This window comes from Ranitomeya variabilis, chromosome 4 (genome assembly GCF_051348905.1).
Source record: "Ranitomeya variabilis isolate aRanVar5 chromosome 4, aRanVar5.hap1, whole genome shotgun sequence".
Lineage (NCBI taxonomy): Eukaryota > Metazoa > Chordata > Amphibia > Anura > Dendrobatidae > Ranitomeya > Ranitomeya variabilis.
This window is the reverse complement of record NC_135235.1, coordinates 476,813,362-476,829,673: the sequence shown is the minus strand read 5'-3', so window position 1 is coordinate 476,829,673 and position 16,312 is coordinate 476,813,362. Positions and strand designations below refer to the sequence as shown.

The 16,312-nt window shown below is 42.6% G+C and overlaps 1 protein-coding gene across 1 annotated transcript in view; it reads left to right on the top strand.

Moving 5' to 3' along the window:
* Positions 1-16,312, top strand: part of ST6GALNAC1 (ST6 N-acetylgalactosaminide alpha-2,6-sialyltransferase 1) — a 151,643-nt gene that overhangs the window by 98,004 nt on the left and 37,327 nt on the right. Inside the window, exon 4 of the mRNA XM_077251833.1 lies at positions 8,251-8,422. Coding sequence (XP_077107948.1) covers positions 8,251-8,422 — 172 coding nt within the window. The remainder of the gene's footprint in view (positions 1-8,250; positions 8,423-16,312) is intronic.

Below are 16,312 nucleotides of genomic sequence, written 5' to 3'. Positions count from 1 at the left end.
TGGTTAGATGACTTTATTCTTTGAATGGTGCAATTACAGTGATACCAGATTTATATGGGGTTTTTATGTTTGGCTGCTGTCACAGGCTAAAAGACTTTTTGCTTTGCAAAAACAAGTTTTTGCATGACCATATTTGAGAGCGTTTTTTGATTGCTTTCTATTCCGATTTTTGGAAGGCATAATGAACAAAAATCAAAATACAGAAACTCAGGAATTTTATTATTTTTTTATGATTTTATGCTAGTTGTAAAACTGATAAGACAGCTTTATTCTTTGAGTCAGTATGATTACAGCGATTTCACATTTATATATTTTTTATGTTTATGCTTTTACACAATAAAAACTATTTTATAGAAAAAATGTTATTTTTGTATTCTGAGAGCTATTGCTTTTTTATCTTTATACTGATGGAACTGTATGGCGGCTCGTTTTTTAGGTGGAACAAGATGACAATGACGACAAGATTCAATTTTTATTTACATTCATCTTTTTGATCGCGTTTTATTCCACTTTTTGTTCAGCGGAATGATTAAAAAGCATAGTATTTTTACTTCATTTTTTATTTATTTTTTTACGGGGTTCACTGAAGGGGTTAACTAGTGTGATTGTTTTTTAGGTTGGGTTGCTCCGGACGTTGCGATATCAAATATATGTGCTTTAAAAAAAACTTATTTAACGGTTTAATACATATATTTTTTATAATTATTTTGTGATTTTTTTACAATTTTTTAAAATATTTTTACAATTTTTTAAACATTTTTTTGTATTTTTTTACTTAGTCCCTCTATGGGACTTTAAATTTTCTTTTGTCGCTGGTATAATGCATTGTATAAGAAGCCTTTAGAATATGCTCTAAGCATAGTGTTATTTGTAATACTGCCTGTGATGATAACAAGGTTGCTGAAACACATTCTGTAAAAAAATAGAAAGTATGAGTCTAAAATAACTTTAGCAGCCAGTATTAAAATTGTAAGATTAGCATTTTTTTTTTAAAATACAGATTATGCTATGAAAAAAAGCCAATTAATAAAAAAAATTACAATCAGCACAAAAATTTGATTTAAACAATAGGTCAGCTTATACATTCCCTTTAAAGTGACAAGTACAAGGTCATGCAAAAAGGTAACTAGAGTATGTTTCAAAGGCCACAAACATGGAGACTTAAAGACTTTTACAATATGGAAAGCAGAACAGCAGAAACAATTTACAAAAGTGATTGAACAAAAGGTCAAAGCTACAATCTCTGATGCACGTGCAGATAATTGGCTTGGCGTCTTTAAAGAGACACATAATCAGACAAGGATGGTGCTTTCAACAAGTTACATGACAAGCGACAGATTTTTCACAGAACTCAGGAAACAATATCGTGTTGATAGAAAAAGGACAAATGCAGAAGATTCTGAACATAATATCCTCGTGACATCCAGCAAAAAGTTATTAATCAAGGAGAGAGAGAAAGAGAGCCAGACATTCATATTACAGGGAATATGTCAGCAGGTTTTTGCTATGTAATCTGAAGACAACAGGAGATAGAGGTTTGAAACACAGATTTCAGCGGTGTGTCACTTTTTTGGCAGCGCGCTGTTGTTAACTTACAATGAAGGTTTTATCACAAGGAGATTATCACTGCCTGGAATAGGTCTCACCTCAAATGCTAGACTGACCACTCCCACTCCTGTGATAAGCAACTCACTGTCAATAGACAATGTACATACAGAACCTGGTGTGGGTGGGGTTAGCTTTCTGAACTCTGCTTCATATTACATCTAAAAACTCTGATTGTATAATAAACACTGCCCCCAGTAAACTAAATGATACATCCCTGGAATCAGGGTCTCTTTTCCTATATTATGTTGCTCTCACATGAGTAGCAAAAACCTGGTGACAGATACCCTTTAATAGGTCATAGATGAACAACATATTCAATTAACGTGTCAGAGCTGTAAAACAGGAATTAAAGGGGTTTAGAACATACAGGTGAAATGAGCAAGTTACAATATGTTTACAGCACTGAACACCTAGTTTAAGTGCAGTGTGGGCATATTTATGGTTAGGCTAAGGGCAGACTAAATTTGTGCATTAGGTTTAAGGTCGGCGTCACACTGGCGAGTTTTACGGACGTATGAGAGGCGCAGAAAATACGGATTGCATACGGTACAATGATTCTCTATGGCCCAGCTCCTATCTGCCGTATTTTACGGATCCGTATTATACGGTCTTGTATGGCCGTAGAAAATCGCAGCATGCTGCGTATGTCAAGCGTATTGCGAAAAAAATCCGCCAATGAAAGTCTATGGGGGCGAGAAAATTACAGATTACACACGGAACAGCAGTGTGACTTGCGAGAAATACGCATCGGTGTTTTATAGAAAAGCCGGCAATTCAGTGCGGTGTACAGTAAAATCACACTGACAGGTTAGAATAGAATAGGTAGAATAAATATCTACATATAGAATAGGTATATATATATATATATATATATACATATATATATATATATGTCAGTGAGACACATATATATATACCGTATATACTCGAGTATAAGCCGACCCGAGTATAAGCCGACCCCCCTAATTTTGCCACAAAAAACTGGGAAAACTTATTGACTCGAGTATAAGCCTAGGGTGGAAAATGCAGCAGCTACCGGTGAATTTCAAAAATAAAAATAGATGCTCCATACCGTTCATTATGGCCCCATAGATGCTCCATATAAAGCTGTGCCACATATAATGCTCTGCACCGTTCATTATGGTCCCATAGATGCTCCACATAAAGCTGTACCATATATAATGCTCTGCACCGTTCATTATGGCCCCATAGATGCTCCACATAAAGCTGTGCCACATATAATGCTCTGCACCGTTCATTATGGCCCCATAGATGCTCCACATAAAGCTGTGCCATATATAATGCTCTGCACCGTTCATTATGGACCCATAGATGCTCCACATAAAGCTGTGCCATATATAATGCTCTGCACCGTTCATTATGGCCCCATAGATGCTCCACATAACGCTGTGCCATATAGAATGCTCTGCACCGTTCATTATGGCCCCATAGATGCTCCATATAAAGCTGTGCCACATATAATGCTCTGCACCGTTCATTATGGCCCCATAGATGCTCCATATAAAGCTGTGCCCCATATATAATGCTCTGCACCGTTCATTATGGCCCGATAGATGCTCCACATAAAGCTGTGCCATATATAATGCTCTGCACCGTTCATTATGGCCCCATAGATGCTCCATATAAATCTGTGCAATATATAATGCTGCTGCTGCTGCTATAAAAAAAAAAAAAAAATGACATAGTCACCTCTCTTGCTGCCCGCAGCTCCTCAGCGTCCCGTTTCGGCGTCTCTCCGCACTGACTGTTCAGGCAGAGGGCGGCGCGCACACTAGTACGTCATCGTGCCCTCTGACCTGAACAGTCAGAGCAAGAGGACGGGAAGACTGAGCGGCGCCCGGCGTGTAGAACGCGGACAGGTAACTATGACATACTTACCTGCTCCCGGCGTCCCTGGCTCCTTATCCCAGACAGCTGGTCTCTGGGTGCCACAGCATCTTCCTCTGTCAGCGGTCACCGTCACCGCTGATTAGAGGAATGAATATGCGGCTCCACCCCTATGGGAGTGGAGTCCATATTCATAACTTTAATGAGCGGTCCCACGTGACCGCTGAACAGGGGACGAGCTGCGGCACCGAAGACCGTGGGACGGGCAGGTGGAGCGCCGGGACTAGGTGAGTATGCGACAGTCCTCTCTCCCCTCACCCGCCGACCCAACCGCCGATCATGACTCGAGTATAAGCCGAGAGGGGCACTTTCAGCCCAAAAATTTGGGCTGAAAATCTCGGCTTATACTCGAGTATATACGGTATATATATATTTATATTTAATTCAGCGCTAGATAGCAGAAAAGCTGGTAATTCAATTGCCAGCTTTTGCTCGCTCCTTCACAAACCCGACAGTATATGAGACATGGTTTACATACAGTAAACCATCTAACATCCCTTCTTATTTTACATATTCCTCTTTACTAATGTAACAAGTGTCTCTGTGTAAAATTTGGGGTGTCTAGCTATTAAATTAAAGGGTAAAATCCCGGAAAAAATTGGAGTGGGCTCCCGCGCAATTTCCCCCGCCAGAGTGGGAAAGCCAGTGACTGAGGGCAGATATTAATGGCCTAGAGAGGGACCATGGTTATTGCCCCCCCCCTGGCTAAAAACATCTGCCCCCAGCCACCCCAGAAAAGGCACATCTGGAAGATGCGCCTACTCTGGCACTTAGCCTCTCTCTTCCCACTCCCGTGTAGTGATGGGATATGGGGTAACAAAGGGTTAATGTCACCTTGCTATTGTAAGGTGACATTAAGCCAGGTTAATAATGGAGAGGTGTCAATTATGACACCTATCCATTATTAATCCAATAGTATGAAATGGTTAATAAAACACACACACACATTATTAAAAAGTATTTTAATGAAATAAAGACACAGGGTGTTTTAATATTTTATTATACTCTTAATCCACCTGAAGACCCTTGTCACCTGAAATAAAGTTAAACAAAACAAACAACAATATTCTTTACCTTCCGTCGATCAGTCTTGCCCATGCTATAAATCCATCTGAAGGGGTTAAATCATTTTACACCCAGGAGCTCTGCTAATGCAGCTGTGCTCCTGTCTGTAAAATTTGGTGAATGAATGCAATGCAGGGGAATGTCCTATAGTTACCTTGAGTCGCGGTGATGCGCCCTCTGCTGGATGAACTCATATGAACTCGAGCCTGGGAACTTTTCAGAATATTTTCCCACACTCATATGAGTTTATCCAGCAGAGGGCGCATCACCGTGACTCTAGGTAACTATAGGACATTCCCCTGCATTCCCTTCCATCACCAAATTTTACAGACAGGAGCACAGCTGCATTAAATGATTAAATGATTAAACCCCTTCAGATGGATTTACAGCGTGGGACAAGACTGATCGACGGAAGGTATGGAATATTGTTGTTTGTTTTGTTTAACTTTATTTCAGGTGACAAGGGTCTCCAGGTGGATTGAGAGCATAATAAAATATTAACACACCATGTGTCTTTATTTCATTAAAAATACTTTTTAATAATGTGTGTGTGTTTTATTAACCATTTCATACTATTGGATTAATAATGGATAGGTGTCATAATTGATGCCTCTCCATTATTAACCTGGCTTAATGTCACCTTACAGTAGCAAGGTGACATTAACCCTTCATTACCCCATATCCCACCACTACATGGGAGTGGGAAGAGAGAGGCTAAGTGCCAGAATAGGCGCATCTTACAGATGTGCCTTTTCTGGGGTGGCTGGGGGCAGATGTTTTAGCCGGGGGGGTCCTATAACCATGGTACCTCCCTAGGCTATTAATATCTGCCCTCTGTCACTGGCTTTCCCACTCTGGCAGAGAAAATTGAGCGGGAGCCCACGCCAATTTTTTCTGGGATTTAACCCTTTAATTTAATAGCTAGAGCTTCAAAATTTTACACACAGATACTTGTTACATTAGTAAAGAGGAATATGTAATAAAAAAAGTGATATGAGATGTTTTACTGTATATATGTTTTTAGGAATATTTTAGCCGATGGATCCATGATTTGTCCATTTTGCAAGCCTGCGCAAAAAAATCGCCGTACGGAAGCCATACGGACGCCATAAGGATGACATACGGATACATTTGTCCGTAAAAATTGCATCCTCGCATTGAATACGGAACAGTGTTTTGGGAAAATTACTGCGTATTACGGCCGTAAAATACGGACCGTATTTCCCTACGCTGAGTGTGACGCCGGCCTAAGACATACTACCGGGACACGGATGTATACATTAAATGGAAGCCTGTGCCAGTTGCCATACATTTCTATCTGTATCTCCACAGCCTACTGTTGTAAAGAATTTTATGAATTGACAAATGCCTTTATTAAGTGTACATCGTTAAAGGGAATCTGTCGGTAGGATCAACCCTCGTAAGCTAAATGGACATGTAAATCATAGGAAGTTGAATAAAATGATACATTAATATCTGCTATCCAATGGCTTTTTGCAGAGAAATCCAGGGATTTCTAATATGTTAATGAGTATGATATGAAATGACAGCTCTCCTGATCTCACTGCGGAGTTGTGAGTGGCTATGTAGGATGCTAGCAGGTGCATAGGATGCAGTGACACACAGGAGGCAGAGCAAGGGTTAAGAGGTTCTTTATGTGTACAAACAGTAATGGTACAAGCAGGGGGTAAAGGATGTGATTGGAGAATAGAGGAAAGTCAAATGCACTAGAGTATAACAGGTTAACCTATCAGTCTCTGTGCGCTGGAGGAAGGTGGCTGGAAGATCCCTCGGCAGCGCCGCAGGTGGTGCGAGATGTTTCCGATCTGGTCCCACAGATGAGAGATGCACTTTTACCTGGCCTCTTCCCCCTGCAACACTGATGACAGCCCTGTCGGCTCCAGCCCAGACACGCAGGAGAGACCATTAGCCTGGGCCTGGTTCTCCTCTCTACAGCTATAACTGACACATCTGTAGGTTCCTCTCAGCTTCTATCTCACAGGCAGACAGTGCTATAATACTGTTGCACTACAGCAGAGCTGTGAGAGCTGCAGCAAATAAGTTTGTAAGGAAACAAAGTTCACTTCTACTGTTCTGCTTTACGTGTCTCACTGGTAGCGCCCCCTGTTTATTAAAAACTAGATGGTGGCCCGATTCTAACGCATCAGGTATTCTAGAATATGTATGTAGTTTATTTATGAAATTTTCAGAATAATGCAATTTATACACAGGATTCGGCCGGCAAAGTGTGGTTCAAATTCCGCGCCAATTTGTGGCCGGACTGCGCCTGTCGCTGATTGGTCACGCCCGCTCGTGAACAATCAGTGAAGCCAGGGCCTGCTCCAGGTTTTTGAGGGCCCCAGGCGAAAGAGTCTCAGTGGGCCCCCCTCTTTAACACATAACACAATTCATGATACAGCAGAGAAATATAGCACAGCCAAATAGCATATAACACAGCCCACATAGAATATATCACAGCCCACGTAGTATATAGCACAGCTCACGTAGTATATTTCACAGCCCACATAGTATATAGCACAGCCCCCGTAGTATATAGCACAGACGCGTAGTATATTGCCCAGCCACGTAATATATTGCACAACCACGTAATATATTGCACAGCCACGTAATATATTGCACAGCCACATAGTATATAGCACAGCCACGTAGTATATAGCACAGAGACGTAGTATATAACACAGCTCATGCAGTATATAACTCAGGCCACATAGTATATTGCCCAGCCACGTAATATATACCACAGCCATGTAGTATATAGCACAGAGACGTAGTATATAACACAGCCCACGCAGTATATTGCCCAGCCACGTAATATATTGCACAGCCACGTAATATATTGCACAGCCACGTAGTATATAGCATAGCCACGTAGTGTATAGCACAGAGATGTAGTATATAACACAGCCTATGCAGTATATAACACAGGCCACGTAGTATAGAGCACAGCGATGTAGTATATTGCTCAGCCACGTAATATATACCACAGCCACGTAGTATATAGCACAGAGACATAGTATATAACACAGCCCATGCAGTATATAACACAGCCCACGTAGTATCTAACACAGCCCACGTAGTATATAGCAATGTGGGCACCATATAATATCCCTGTTAAAAAAATATTAAAATAAAAAAGTTATATACTCACCTTCCGTCGGCCCCCGAATCCAGGCCAGGCATTTAGCGATGTTCCTCGCGACGCTCCGGTCCCAAGAATGCATTGCGGTCTCGCGACATGATGACATGCGGTCTTGCATGATTTCCGTGACAGACAGACAAACAGACGCAAGTGACCCTTAGATGATTATATAGTAGATTATCTCTGGAGGCAGATTCTCATGCAGATGAGTGTCCTGCCCATAGTTCTGAACAGCTCATTTACATATAAGAAACACATGGATATCTCTGAAATAAGACATTTGAATGCAGATATCAAGGTATCATTTTATTCACCTTCTTATGACCTACATGCCCATATATAAATGGCTTAGGAGGATTGATCCTACTGAGAGATTCCTTTGAATGAAATAGCATTCTATGGTAGTGAGCCAATTTCTTAAAGGGTCAGCATCAGTCATAACTTTCATACAATAAAATCTATCTATACATCTTGAATTTTTAACCATTATCTCTCTCTGTATGGTTTAGTGGTGAAAGAAGTTGTGTCTGTTCTACCTGTGATAGCAGATCAGCAACTGCTCCTTGCAGAAAAGAGTGGAAAGATTCCACACTGTGTTAACTGTGCCGTGGTTGGGAATGGAGGCATTCTCAATGGATCTCAAATGGGAAAAGAAATTGATTCACATGACTATGTTTTTCGGTAAGTTCCATGAAATAAATGAAGCATGAAAATAAATGAAGCTTTTTCCCAGCACTCAGCAACTCAGCAGTAGAATAAGGTTTTCTTGTGTGTAAAGTGTGTATATTTATTGGATATACAGTTGTGAGTTGTGTGGAAAATGTTTGCCTCCTTCCTGATTTCCTGTTCTTTTGCATGTTTGTCACATTTAAATTTTCAGATCACCAAACAAATTTAAATATTAGACAGATAACACAAGTAAACATAAAATGCAGTTTATAAATGAATGTCTTTATTATTAAAAGGAAAATAAATTAAAACCCACAGGGCCCTGTGTGGAAAAGTGTTTGCCTCACCATTAGCAGCAATTGGTTGGGCCACCCTTAGCAGCAACAACTGAAATCAAGCGCTTGTGATAACTGGCAATGAGTTTTTTACAATGCTCTGGAGGAATTTTGGTCCACTCATCTCTGCAGAATTCTTGTCATTTAGCCACATTGAAGGGTTTCTGAGCATGAACCGCCTTTTTAAGGTCATGTCACAGCACCTCAATCAGATGAAGGTCAGGACTTTGACTAGGCCACTCCAAAGTCTTAATTTTGTTTTACTTAAGCCATTCAGAGGTGGACTTGCTGGTGTGTTTTGGATTATTGTTCTGCTGCATAACCCAAGTGTGGTTCAGCTTGAGGTCACAAATAGATGGCCAGACATTCTACTTTAAGATTTTTTGGTAGACAGCAGAATTCATGGTTCCATTTACCACCGCAAGTCTTCCAGGTCCTGAAGCAGCAAAACAGCCCCAGGCCATCACACTACCGCCACAATATTTTACTATAGACATGATGTTCCTTTTCTGATATGCTGTGTTACTTCTATGCCAATGAGCCATACACCTTCCATAAAGTTTAACTTTTGGCTCCTCAGTCCACAGAGTATTCTCCCAAAAGTCTTGGCGATCATCAAATTGTTTTCTGACAAAACTGAGATCAGTGTTTACATTCTTATTGCTCAGCAGTGGTTTTCATCTTGGAATTCTGCCATGTAGGTCATTTTGCCCAGTTTCTTTCTTATAGTGGAATCATGAACACTTACCTTAACATGCGGCTGCCAATAGAATATGGCAGCCTCCCCCGGATGTGACGTTCCCGCCTGGGGCGCCGCGTATCCCCCGGCAACCACGATGCAACAGAGCGTCCACGTCACATGGTATCGCTCGCATGTGCAGTGCCGCGTGTAGACGCCGAAAGCTCTGGGGCGCAGCGGGTGCCAGGCAGGACCGTGCGCACAGGCAGGGACGCGACATTAACAGTCAGATTTTTTTAGCAAAAGATCTATTACTTATTGGCAATAGCATCATACACAAACATAACTATCTTATCCTCATTATACCATCGTTATGATTAACATTCTTTAATATGTATACATTATCACTATATATAGAGTACAAAAACAATACAATGAAAGGTCGCATTAGAATATTTATGCCGATGCTGCCATATTCTTTATTCCAATGGACACAATTAAACTAGTCCTTTCATTCAAATCAGACATGGGGGACCAATGCCTGCCTGGCTCCCGCTGTGCCCCGGAGCTTTCGGCTTCTATACGCGGCACTGTGCATGCGTGCGATGCCATGTGACGCCAATGCTCTGTGGCGTTGCAGTTGCCGGGGGGATATGCGCGTCACACCCGGCGGGAACGTCACATCCGAGGGAAGCCGCCATATTCTATTGGCCGCCACATGAGGTTGGAGAGTATTTAATGCACAGGACAGGAGGAAGTGTGTGCCCCCTGACGAAGGACGGCCCGAAACGCGCGTTGGGGTGGGCACACACTCCCCTGATCCTCTTCTACTTGCTGCGCACTCTGCACTTTATAGTAAGTACCGCTGTGTATATATATATATATATATATATATATATATATGGAGTGATGTCTCTGTTTGAGATGGGACCCAGTGAATAGTCATAAGTTAGAGATACATGACACAGTGGTGCAAGGCAGTTTTAAAGGGAATGTACCCTGGCTATAATTATTGATATATCGATAGGTAATTGGATATTAGTTGGGAGGTATGGGGGGCAGTGTGCCCAAAGGTTTATTTCTTCATGGTTGTCATCTGACATACACTTATCAGTCTTTTTAATGGTTTTCATAATAAAGATGATGTTTAAATTGCAAAGAAAAACACAAAAATTGAGCTTAACTTGAGTTGATACACATGCAGAGGTTAAACGCATGTTCACATTGGCCACAAAGCATTAAAACCTACAAGAGAAAAAAGTAAGCAAAAACCCTGATGTAACTAAGTAAAAAAGCAAAAGTGCATTTAAATAACAGAGTTTTTAGTAATACTGTTTTTTGATCAAAAATAGCACAAAAGCCATCCCACCTCATCAAGGTAACTCTGATTGGGACAGTCCTACACTGTCTAATATTAAAACCTTACCATGTGTCAATGTTGACCTCAGTGTGAATAAGGGTAGACAAAAGGACTGGGCCCAACCAGTGAAACACTAGACTGGGGAAGCCTTATATATATTTTCTAGCTCAGAAACAGGGAGGCCAGGGTGTGACATGGTAAGGTTTTAATATTAGACAGTGTAGGACTGTCCCGATCAGAGTTACCTTGATGAGGTGGGATGGCTTTTGTGCTATTTTTTGATCAAAAAACAGTATTACTAAAAACTCTGTGTTATTTAAATGCACTTTTGCTTTTTTACTTAGTTACATCAGGGTTTTTGCTTACTTTTTTCTCTTGTAGGTTTTAATGTTTTGTGGCCAAAGTGAACATGCGTTTAACCTCTGCTTGTGTACCAACTCAAGTTAAGCTCAATTGTTGTGTTTTTTTCTCTGTATTGTGGCATTCTGTGCAAGCCAGGGTGTGGCCTCCCTGTTTCTGAGCTAGAAATTATATATAAGGCTTCCCCAGTCTAGTGTTTCACTGGTTGGGCCCAGTCCTTTTGTCTGCCCTTATTCACACTGAGGTCAACATTGACACATGGTAAGGTTTTAATATTAGACAGTGTAGGACTGTCCCGATCAGAGTTACCTTGATGAGGTGGGATGGTGTTATGATCCTTAGTGGCTGAGGATCACAGAACTGACGAGCTAAGTAACTGAACATAGAACGAGCTCTAGGGAGGTGGTAACTGGACTGACCGCAATCCTGATTCTAACCAAACACACTAAAGGTAGCCGGTGAATGTGCCTGAATTCCTAGACGTCACGACGCAGCCTGAGAAACTAGCTACCCCTAGAGATAGAAAGTAAGACCTCACTTGCCTCAGAGAAATAACCCCAAAGATATAGAAAGCCCCCAACAAATAATAACGGTGAGGTAAGGGGAAAATACAAACGTAGAAATGAAAACAGATTCAGCAAATGAGGCCCGCTAGTACTAGATAGCAGAAGACAGATAGGAAACTGTGCGGTCAGTAGAAAACCCTATACAAAATATCAACGCTGAGAATTCAAGAACCCCCACACCAACTAACGGTGTGAGGGGAGAAACTCAGCCCTCTAGAGCTACCAGCAAGCAAGGAAATCACATATTAGCAAGCTGGACAAGGACAGATAATAAACCAAGAAACATATTGAACACTGATGATCAAAAAATGAACAAACAGAAACTTAGCTTCTCTTGGAGAGACTGATAACGAAGGTAGTCAGGAGAGATCAAAATAGCACTGAATACATCGACAGCAGGCCACAACTGAAAGTCCAGGTGAGCTAAATAGGAAACCAACTAGCAGATAATGAGACAGCTGATCCCAGCCACAGACCTGCAGAATGACAAAAAGAGCCACCAGAGGGAGCCCAAAGATAGCACTCACACAGTACCACTTGTGACCACAAGAGGGAGCCCAAAAACAGAGTTCACGACAGTACCCCCCCCTTGAGGAGGGGTCACCGAACCCTCATCAAAACCCCCAGGGCGATCAGGATGAGCAACATGGAAGGCATGAACCAAATCGGCCGCATGAACATCAGAGGCGACAACCCAGGAATTATCCTCCTGACCATAGCCCTTCCACTTAACCAAATACTGAAGCCTCCGTCTAGAAATACGAGAATCCAAGATCTTATCCACTACGTACTCCAATTCTCCCTCAACCAGCACCGGAGCAGGGGGCTCAACAGAAGAAACCACAGGCACCACATACCTCCGCAACAAAGACCTATGGAACACATTATCAATGGCAAACGACGCTGGAAGGTCCAAACGAAATGACACAGGGTTAAGGATTTCCAAAATCTTATAAGGACCGATGAAGCGAGGCTTGAACTTAGGAGAGGAGACCTTCATAGGAACATACCAAGAAGACAGCCATACCAAATCCCCAACACGAAGTCGGGGACCCACACCGCGACGGCGGTTGGCAAAGCGCTGAGCCTTCTCCTGTGACAACTTCAAATTGTCCACCACATGGTTCCAAATCTGCTGCAACCTATCCACCACAGAATCCACCCCAGGACAGTCAGACGGCTCCACCTGACCTGAGGAAAAACGAGGATGAAAGCCAGAATTACAAAAAAAAGGCGAAACCAAAGTAGCAGAACTAGCCCGATTATTAAGGGCAAACTCGGCCAATGGCAAAAAAGTAACCCAATCATCCTGATCAGCAGAAACAAAACATCTTAAATAAGTTTCCAAGGTCTGATTAGTTCGCTCAGTTTGGCCATTCGTCTGAGGATGGAAGGCAGACGAAAAAGACAAATCAATGCCCATCTTAGCACAAAAGATCCGCCAAAATCTGGACACAAACTGGGATCCTCTGTCAGACACAATATTTTCAGGGATGCCGTGCAAGCGAACCACATTCTGAAAAAATAGAGGAACCAAATCGGAGGAGGAAGGCAACTTAGGCAAGGGCACCAAATGGACCATTTTAGAAAAACGATCACACACCACCCAGATGACAGACATTCTCTGAGAGACTGGAAGATCCGAAATAAAATCCATGGAAATGTGCGTCCAAGGCCTCTTCGGGACAGGCAAAGGCAAAAGCAAACCGCTGGCACGAGAACAGCAAGGCTTAGCCCGAGCACAAATCCCACAGGACTGCACAAAGGAACGCACATCCCGCGACAAGGAAGGCGACCAGAAGGATCTAGCCACCAAATCTCTGGTACCAAAAATCCCAGGATGACCTGCCAACACCGAAGAATGAACCTCAGAAATAACTCTGCTGGTCCATCTATCTGGGACAAACAGTCTCTCTGGTGGACAACGGTCAGGTCTATCCGCCTGAAATTCCTGCAGCACTCGTCGCAAATCTGGGGAAATGGCAGACAAAATCACTCCCTCTCTGAGGATACCAGCCGGCTCTGAAACTCCCAGAGAGTCAGGCACAAAACTCCTAGAAAGAGCATCAGCCTTCACGTTCTTCAAACCAGGCAGGTACGAGACCACGAAATCGAAACGGGAGAAAAACAACGACCAACGAGCCTGTCTAGGATTCAGCCGCTTGGCAGACTCGAGATAGATCAGATTTTTGTGATCAGTCAAGACCACCACACGATGCTTAGCTCCCTCGAGCCAATGTCGCCACTCCTCAAATGCCCACTTCATAGCCAACAACTCCCGATTACCAACATCATAATTCTGCTCGGCAGGCGAAAACTTTCTTGAAAAGAAAGCACAAGGCTTCATCACAGAGCAATCAGAGCTTCTCTGCGACAAAACAGCCCCTGCTCCAATCTCAGAAGCATCAACCTCGACCTGAAAAGGAAGAGAGATATCAGGCTGATATAAAACTGGAGCCGAAGAAAACCGGCGCTTCAGCTCCTGAAAGGCTTCCACGGCCGCAGAAGACCAATTAGTCACATCAGAACCCTTCTTGGTCAAATCCGTCAAGGGTTTAACCACGCCAGAAAAATTAGCAATGAAGCGACGGTAAAAATTAGCAAAACCCAAGAACTTCTGAAGACTCTTAACAGATGTAGGCCGAGTCCAGTCATGAATAGCCTGGACCTTGACTGGCTCCATCTCAATAGTAGAAGGAGAAAAAATAAAACCCAAAAAGGAAACCTTCTGTACTCCGAAGAGACATTTTGAGCCCTTCACAAATAAGGCATTAGCACGCAGGACCTGAAATACCATCCTGACCTGCTTCACATGGGACTCCCAATCCTCAGAAAAGACCAAAATGTCATCCAGATACACAATCATAAATTTATCCAGATATTCTCGGAAGATGTCATGCATGAAGGACTGAAACACAGAAGGAGCATTAGAGAGTCCAAAAGGCATCACCAAGTACTCAAAATGGCCTTCGGGCGTATTAAATGCTGTTTTCCATTCATCCCCCTGCTTAATACGCACAAGGTTATACGCACCACGAAGATCTATCTTGGTGAACCAACTGGACCCCTTAATCTGAGCAAACAGATCAGACAATAATGGCAAAGGATACTGAAATTTGACCGTGATTTTATTTAGAAGACGATAATCTATACAAGGTCTCAGAGAACCATCCTTCTTGGCCACAAAAAAGAATCCTGCACCAAGAGGGGATGAGGACGGCCGAATATGTCCCTTCTCCAAAGACTCCTTTATATAACTCCGCATAGCGGCATGTTCTGGTACAGACAAATTAAAAAGTCGTCCCTTAGGGAACTTACTACCAGGAATCAAATTTATAGCACAATCACAATCCCTATGAGGAGGCAGGGCACCGGATCTGGGCCCATCAAATACATCCTGGTAGTCCGACAAAAACTCAGGGACCTCAGAAGGAGTGGAAGAAGCAATTGACACCAAAGGAGCATCGCCATGAATTCCCTGGCAACCCCAACTTGACACAGACATAGCTTTCCAATCCAGAACTGGATTATGGGCCTGCAACCATGGCAGACCCAAAACGACAACATCATGCAAATTATGCAGCACAAGAAAGCGAATCACCTCCTGATGTACAGGAGTCATGCACATGGTCACTTGAGTCCAATACTGAGGCTTATTCTCAGCCAATGGTGTAGCATCAATTCCCCTCAGTGGAATAGGGAATTTTAAAGGCTCCAGGACCAAACCACAGCGTCTGGCAAACGACAAATCCATCAGATTCAGGGCAGCACCTGAATCCACAAAAGCCATAACCGAGTAGGATGACAAAGAACAAATTAAAGTAACAGACAAAATGAATTTAGGCTGTATAGTACCAACGGTGACAGATGTAGCGATTTTTTTTTAAGCGCTTAGAGCATGCTGAGATAACATGAGTAGAATCACCACAGTAAAAGCACAACCCATTTTGACGTCTATCACTTTGCCGCTCAATTCTGGTCAGAATTCTGTCACATTGCATAGACTCAGGTCTCTGTTCAGAAAACACCGCCAGATGGTGCGCAGATTTGCGCTCCCGCAAACGCCGATCAATCTGAATGGCCAAAGCCATTGAGTCATTCAGACTTGCAGGCGTGGGGAACCCCACCATAACATTCTTAATGGCTTCAGAAAGACCTTCTCTGAAATTTGCAGCCAGGGCACACTCATTCCATTGAGTAAGCACTGACCATTTCCTAAATTTTTGACAATACACCTCTGCTTCATCCTGTCCCTGAGATAGGGCCAGCAAAGCCTTTTCTGCCTGGTTCTCAAGATTAGGTTCCTCATAAAGCAGTCCAAGCGCAAGAAAAAACGCATCCACATTCAGCAATGCAGGATCTCCTGGCGCCAGGGAGAAAGCCCAATCTTGAGGGTCGCCACGTAACAAGGAGATAACAATTTTAACTTGCTGAGCGGAATCACCAGAGGAACGAGGTCTCAAGGAAAGAAATAATTTACAATTATTCTTAAAATTCAGAAACCTAGATCTATCTCCAGAAAACAACTCAGGAATAGGTATTTTTGGCTCTGACATAGGACTGTGAACAACAAAATCCTGAAAGCTTTGCACCCTTGCAGCA